The sequence below is a fragment of the Asparagus officinalis genome, chromosome 8, assembly GCF_001876935.1.
Source record: "Asparagus officinalis chromosome 8, Aspof.V1, whole genome shotgun sequence".
Classification (NCBI taxonomy): Eukaryota; Viridiplantae; Streptophyta; class Magnoliopsida; order Asparagales; family Asparagaceae; genus Asparagus; species Asparagus officinalis.
Genome location: NC_033801.1, coordinates 32,699,208 through 32,706,756, shown reverse-complemented (window position 1 = coordinate 32,706,756; position 7,549 = coordinate 32,699,208). Strand labels below are relative to the sequence as shown.

Sequence of the window (7,549 nt, the reverse complement as noted above, 5' to 3'; positions counted from 1 at the left end):
CGATCTTTGCAACGCTCTAGCAAAAGATACTACAAATCGACGGTCTCTTCAAACCAAAACGCAGATATCTCTCAAACCGTAAGGAATTTGGCAAAACTGACGGAGCAAACCGATCCCTATGAGGTTGGTTTGGTCGGCTCCGTCTCGTCAAGATAGCCGATTTTTATATATAATTCGTCCAATTCCGACTTACGGTTTGAAAGTTATGACATGTTCTTCACAGAATGTTATGTTCTGAAGTCCATCTGTAAGACTGGACTTCGCTTGAACATTGGACTTAGCCTGAAACTCGCCAAGCCCGCCTAAGGCTCGCCTCTGCATTACAGAATCAAAAACACAGAGTTCGTGGACTTAAAATGCAGAGCCTAACTCTGCGTCCAACGATAAAAAAACGCAGAGTTCATGCAGAGCCCAACTCTGCGTCCAACGATAAAAACGCACAGTTCATGCAGAGCCCAACTCTGCATCCCAGGTCCAGAAACGCACAGTTCATACGAAGCCTAACTCTGTATCTCAGGTCCAAAAACGCACAGTTCATGCAGAACCCAACTCTGCGTCTCAGGTCCAAAACGCAGAGTTCATCTCTGCACAGCGCGACCTGTGCGTTTTCAGCCTAAAACAGGCCCAACTCTGCGTTTCAGGTCTAAAACGCAGAGTTTGGGCCCAGAATGCTGTTTTCAGCGTTTGACTCGTTCAAGCACGATTTGAACGGTTCCAGAACCGTTTTCTCCCCACGATTTGAGGGGGTCACTACCCTATCATGGAGAGATTTATGCGAGACAGTTACACCCTATTAAACCCTCATTAATGAGAGATTTAAGGGAGCGATTACACCCCTAAATCCTCTATAAATAGTGAAAAACTCAATTGAGTTGGGACTGGCTTTTTGGATTTGGGACTTGGCAGTAAAGGGGGAATTTTCTGGAGCAAAAAGGGCCTGAAGGGATCGGCATCATTCTCCAACGGAGGTCCTCTTCAACTTCAGCAACGAGGAGCTCGTCCTTGGCTGACAAACCGATTTCGGTTAAATCAACTCTTTCATAGAGTTCCAAATTCGTTCAGAGTTATCAACTCATCAAGAGTTTTAAACTTGTCACGCAAGTTCTCCACAACGTCAAATCGTAAAGAGAAGATCACATTCCAGTGAAACAAGATGTTCGGATCGTCAACGGAGAGCAAATTCGACACGAGCATTCAAGTGAGGCACTCCATCACCACCGTGAAGAACCCAGACTTCAACAAAGAGGAGGATTTGCATCAATTCTCCTCTCTTTTGTAATCAGAAAATCCAATTGTAACTGAGATTAAAGGAATACAAATTAATTTTTCTTCATTTCTTTTTACTACAAATTTTCCACAACCAATCACATAATGGCACAGAAGGTAAGGCCTTCGGATGGATGAACAAGCAATAAGCATAAGCTTGTGGGGAGTTTCTGCGAGAGCTTTTGCTCTAGTTTGATCTCCCAGGGGAAAGCAACACCTTTTTCACAGCCACACCATGATAACAAATAGGCTCACTACCCTATTTCAGCTCAATGTACATGTTTGGAGGAACTTGTTTATAACCATAGTCTCAAGTACAGAGGAAATTTTGGAGTAAGTTCCAAGTAACCAGTTTCTCGCACACAATGGCACTCCACAAGGGCCATGCAGATATTTTCTTGTCATGAAATTTCTAGCCAGCAAACCTACTACACCAAAGTTCTGGATCGACATTTAGTTATCATCAATAACAGATTATTGATCCAACCATCTCCTTTAAAAGGGAGAAAGTATTCAGTGGTCCTTGTCCATCCAACAATTTCCTCAGAAGGAAGAAAATATTTAGTGGCCCTAATACACTGATGATGCACCAAACAGATACGTACCATTGCATCGCAGCATCGGTACAAAAATCCAAGGATAAACATCTATTTGGTCCGCTATTAATGCAACGGACCAGGAACTCTCAAAGAAATCTTAGACATAGAAATCTCGACACACTTTGAGGTAGCCAACTAGAGTTAGCCCCGAACTTTCTTCACTAATCATATTTATGACACTAATTATGCAATTCATATTGCAACTGTTGACAATAAACTAATAAAACTTGTATCTTGAGTGTATTTATGACACCAATTATGCAATTCATATTGAAACTGTTGACAATAAACTAATAAAAATTGTACCTCGAGAACAAGATTGATCTTCGCAATTTGAATATAAAGAAAAAGTTGTAGTTTGAGATTTTCTAAGAATTAGAACTTCTATTTGCCTTAACTCCCTCCCTCCCTCCCTTCCTCCCATCAGACTCAATATGTTGAAAGTGGATGAAATACGGTACCTAGATGGAAAGTGAGAAAATGAAGTGGCTAGATGTTCCATTTCGCAGGCTCTGAGTTTGAAAAATAGTGTTTTGATAACTTTTCATGTTACTCGATCATCTCCATTGGAACCCGTTCGGTTGACAAAAGTGTTAAAAAGCAAAAACTAATACTAAAATTATGAAATACAAATTAGCAAAGTGATACGCTTCTGTCTGTTTGACACATTACTTCAAGTAGCTGAAAATTTACTTTTTGATCTTCACTCATTTTTGTTTGATTTTTTTTTATGTTCATCACTGCTTGTGCTCCTGATCGTGCAGAACACTTGGTTAATTTCTCTTACTAACAGTTTCTATCAGAAAACTTACAGTTTCTATCAGAAAACTTACAGTTTCCGGAAAATAATAAACTGAACAAAATATTAGGAAAAGAGAAGGGAAAAAAAAGAGCTTTATTACGGTTGAGTTGGAGAGTTTCCGTGCAGACGCCGCCCCAGATCATCGCCCCGAGGCGGCCGTTTCCGATTGGAGCAGCATCGGTCCTGAATTGGATCCATTAATCCCCAGAACTTCGAATCCCCTTCGTTAGGGCGACGGACCCAAACCCAGCCCTCTTCTTTGCCTTCAAGAGGCGGATCCTGAATTGGATCCATTAATCCCCAGAACTTCGAATCCCCTTCGTTAGGGCGACGGACCCAAACCCAGCCCTCTTCTTTGCCTTCAAGATCCATTTAGAACCAGAAACGGAAATGGAGAATCTGGGCATGCAACCTTTATTGGAGGAATCCGTGATTCTTGGACTGTGTTGATTCGCCATGGGAAATGACGAGGTGAGGTTTTGTTCCTTCTCGCGAATTTACGCGGCTCTCTGTCTTTCTCTCTGGCTTCATGCGTATCGGTTTTGCTAGCGATGGTTTAAGGAGAAATTTTGAAAACCTAACTATTTACAAATATATTCGTTAAAAAAGACGTATCCTAAAAAAAATTATTAAAACTAACCTAGTTTCAGGCTTTCATCCGTTGGGCTGAAACTATGTCGGTTTTGACTAAAAAAGTACGAAACTTCACGAGACTTAAAGTCCCGTGAAGTTTAACAGTCTATAATGACTTTAATTGAATGCGATAATTTTTTCACGGGTGTTCAAGTCCCGTGAAGTTTGAGCTGAGAATTTAACGATGCATTTTGAGGCTTTGGCCATACACTGATTGGAAGCGTTTGAGGATTTGATGGCACTAGAGAATGTAGCAGGAGAAGTGAGAAGAGAGTGAGGGAGCATAAATTGGCTATTTGGGACTATCTATTATGTGTGTTATGTGATTGTGAGTTGGGATTTTGGGATATACTTAAAGGTCTTTTTTGAGGCGATTATTGGGGATTTGGGATTGTTATGGTTGGAGGTATCCGTGAGCTAAGGTTGGAGAGCATGCCAAGTGGGGTTTGATTCGTTTGAAGCGTGGAAAGCTGCCAAGGCTGCTGTTGTTGCTTGTTGAAAAGTTATTTTCACAATTGTGGGCCATAGACTTAGTAAAATAAACTTCATGGGACTTGAAGTCCAGTGAAGTTTTTTTTAACTAAATATTTCACGGGACGTGAAGTCTCGTGAAAGAATTGTCGCCCTTAATTAAAGTCGTTATAGGCTGCTAAAATTCACGGGACTTCAAGTTCCGTGAAGTTTCAGACTTTTTTTCGTCAAAACCGACCCAGTTTCAGCCCGACAGCTGAAACTAGGTCGGTTTTCACAAATTTTTTTAGAATAGGTCGTTTTTTACGAATATTTTTGTAAATAGGATGGTTTTTAAAATTTGGCTTATGGTTTAAAGGAGGAGAGCTAGACAGAGGTGCGAGTGGGCCCAATGTTTCCCTCTTACTTTCTCTGTCACTGCTCTCTACGTCTCCGGTCAATGGTGACCAAAATTTAATGGCTACATCGCACTTAAAACACGCTATTGTTTCCAACAAAAACAGACGTTTAGTAGCTACAGTAAGAGAAAATTCAATGGTCTAGTTGTGTCTGATAGCTACGGTAAATCGAGCCAAATTTATTGTTTTTTGCTGAGAAAAGTTGAGGGGCTGCCAACTCAGTTACAATAATGCCAACTCAGCTACAGTAACCATAAGCAAGCCAAACAGAGGAGTTGGGCGTAATATTGTAGCACCTGACATCTACACACCCCAAAAAGTTGACAAACAAGCAGGCCCTTACCGGGAAAGTCTCAAAACAGAGCAAAAACATGTACTTTTAGTTGTTAAAAAATGCATAGTTTACTACTTTCTGTCAACTAGCCGTAAAAAAAATTTCAGAATATTTCCACGCGCCACCTTATGTGACTAATTTAAGTATCAATTATGTATATTAATTACAATCCTATTAATTTCACTCTTTATTAAGTACCATTTACTCCCTCATCCTCATCCTCTTCAAAGTCCGACTATTTTCTCCCAAATCAAAATCCTAGATTAGGATCACATGTTGCAGTTTGTCAACCCAAGATTAGTCTGCTCTTGCTCATCCACAAGGTCTAAGATCAAGTATTAGAGACTAGAAACCCTAGTTTTTCCTTGTAGAATTGGGAAGGAAATTTTAAGGAAACTTTGTTGTGAGAGCAAAGTTTGGATTATTTTTTTTTTAACCATGAGGGTTATTTAGACAGGTATTTCTGTTTTTTCATGTTAAGTTTCACATTGTTAAGCAAATTCACACGGCGAATAACTTAGGATACTTTCATTGCTTCCGTTTTAAAACTTAGTTATATAAATGATTTTTTAGGAAATAATAGCATGTTTAAGTGTAATTTAGCAAATTTGTATTCGTCAGGGTGAAGATTGTTGAAGTACAACAAGAAGATATAAAAGTATATGGGCCGTACAAATCCGAATAACTGATGTGATTCACGTTTCTGCTAGACCACCACAGACTGTTTATTAAGTACTTTGGGGTGACAAGGCCTTGATTGTTAAACTCAATGGTGAATTGTGTCAACTACTAGAATTTGCACAGCCATAATTTTGGACCAGTCAATAGTTGAACACTCCTTTGTACATAGAACTTAACCCAGCCTACTCAACTACTAGCGATGGTTTAAGGAGAAATTTTGAAAACCAAACTATTTACAAAAATATTCGTAAAAAAAGACGTATTCTAAAAAAAATTATCAAAACTGACCTAGTTTCAGGCTTTCAGCCGTTGGGCTGAAACTGGGTTAGTTTTGACTAAAAAAGTCTGAAACTTCACGGGACTTAAAGTCCCGTGAAGTTTAACAGTATATAATGACTTTAATTAAAGGCGATAATTCTTTCACGGGTATTCAAGTCCCGTGAAGTTTGAGCTGAGAATTTAACGATGCATTTTGAGGCTTTGGCCATACACTGATTGGAAGCGTTTGAGGATTTGATGGCACTAGAGAATGTAGCAGGAGAAGTGAGAAGAGAGTGAGAGCATAAATTGGCTATTTGGGACTATCTATTATGTGTGTTATGTGATTGTGAGTTGGGATTTTGGGATATACTTAAAGGTCTTTTTTGGGGCGATTATTGGGGAGTTGGGATTGTTATGGTTGGAGGTATCTGTGAGCTGAGGTTGGAGAGCATGCCAAGTGGGGTTTGATTCGTTTGAAGCGTGGAAAGCTGCCAAGGCTACTATTGTTACTTGTTGAAAAGTTATTTTCACAATTGCGGGCTAGAGACTTAGTAAAATAAACTTCATGGGACTTGAAGTCCCGTGAAGTTTTTTTTAACTAAATATTTCACGGGACTTGAAGTCTCGTGAAAGAATTGTCGCCCTTAATTAAAGTCGTTATAGGCTGCTAAAATTCACAGGACTTCAAGTTCCGTGAAGTTTCAGATTTTTTTTTTATCAAAACCGACCCAGTTTCAGCCCGACGGCTGAAACTAGGTCGGTTTTGACAAATTTTTTTAGAATAGGTCGTTTTTTACGAATATTTTTATCAATAGGATGGTTTTCAAAATTTGTCTTATGGTTTAAAGGAGGAGAGCTAGACAGAGGTGCGAGTGGGCCCAATGTTTCCCTCTTACTTTCTCTGTCACTGCTCTCTACATCTCCGGTCAATGGTGACCAAAATTTAATGGCTACATCGCACTTAAAACACGCTATTGTTTCCAACAAAAACAGACGTTTAGTAGCTACAGTAAGAGAAAATTTAATGGTCTAGTTGTATGTGATAGCTACGGTAAATTGAGCCAAATTTATTGTTTTTTGCTGAGAAAAGTTGAGGGGCTGCCAACTCAGTTACAATAATGCCAACTCAGCTACAGTAACCATAAGCAAGCCAAACAGAGGAGTTGGGCGTAATATTGTAGCACCTGACATCTACAGTATTACACCCCAAAAAGTTGACAAACAAGCAGGCCCTTACCGGGAAAGTCTCAAAACAGAGCAAAAACATGTACTTTCGGTTGTTAAAAAATGCATAGTTTACTACTTTCTGTCAACCAGCCGTAAAAAAATTCAGAATATTTCCACGTGCCACCTTATGTGGCTAATTTAAGTATCAATTATTTATATTAATTACAATCCTATTAATTTCACTCTTTATTAAGTACCATTTACTCCCTCATCCTCTTCCTCTTCAAAGTCCGACTATTTTCTCCCAAATCAAAATCCTAGATTAGGATCGCCTGTTGCAGTTTGTCAACCCAAGATTAGTCTGCTCTTGCTCATCCACAAGGTCTAAGGTCAAGTATTAGAGACTAGAAACCCTAGTTTTTCCTTGTAGAATTGGGAAGGAAATTTTAAGGAAACTTTGTTGTGACAGCAAAGTTTGGATTTTTTTTTTAACCATGAGGGTTATTTAGACAGGTATTTCTGTTTTTTCAGGTTAAGTTTCACATTGTTAAGCAAATTCACACGGCGAATAACTTAGGATACTTTCATTGCTTCTGTTTTAAAATTTAGTTATATAAATGATTTTTTAGGAAATAATAGCATGTTTAAGTGTAATTTAGCAAATTGTATTCGTCAGGGTGAAGATGGTTGAAGTACAACAAGAAGATATAAAAGTATATGGGCCGTACAAATCCGAATAACTGATGTGATTCACGTTTCTGCTAGACCACCACAGACTGTTTATTAAGTACTTTGGGGTGACAAGGCCTTGATTGTTAAACTCAATGGTGAATTGTGTCAACTACTAGAATTTGCACAGCCATAATTTTGGACCAGTCAATAGTTGAACACTCCTTTGTACAGAGAACTTAACCCAGCCTACTCAACTACTAGCGAT

The 7,549-nt window shown here is 39.1% G+C and overlaps 1 protein-coding gene across 2 annotated transcripts in view; it reads right to left on the bottom strand.

Moving 5' to 3' along the window:
- The window catches only part of LOC109819647 (alpha-L-fucosidase 2), a 29,367-nt gene extending 26,132 nt beyond the window's left edge, over window positions 1-3,235 (bottom strand). The window contains exons 1-3 of one of the 2 annotated variants that reach the window (XM_020385435.1): window positions 2,939-3,235; window positions 2,898-2,906; window positions 2,819-2,824 (exon numbers count right to left, since the gene is read on the bottom strand). In XM_020385435.1, the coding sequence (XP_020241024.1) occupies window positions 2,819-2,824; window positions 2,898-2,906; window positions 2,939-3,039 (116 nt within the window). In that variant the 5' untranslated portion in view covers window positions 3,040-3,235. The remainder of the gene's footprint in view (window positions 1-2,818; window positions 2,825-2,897; window positions 2,907-2,938) is intronic. The other variant, XM_020385436.1, reaches the window with a different exon arrangement.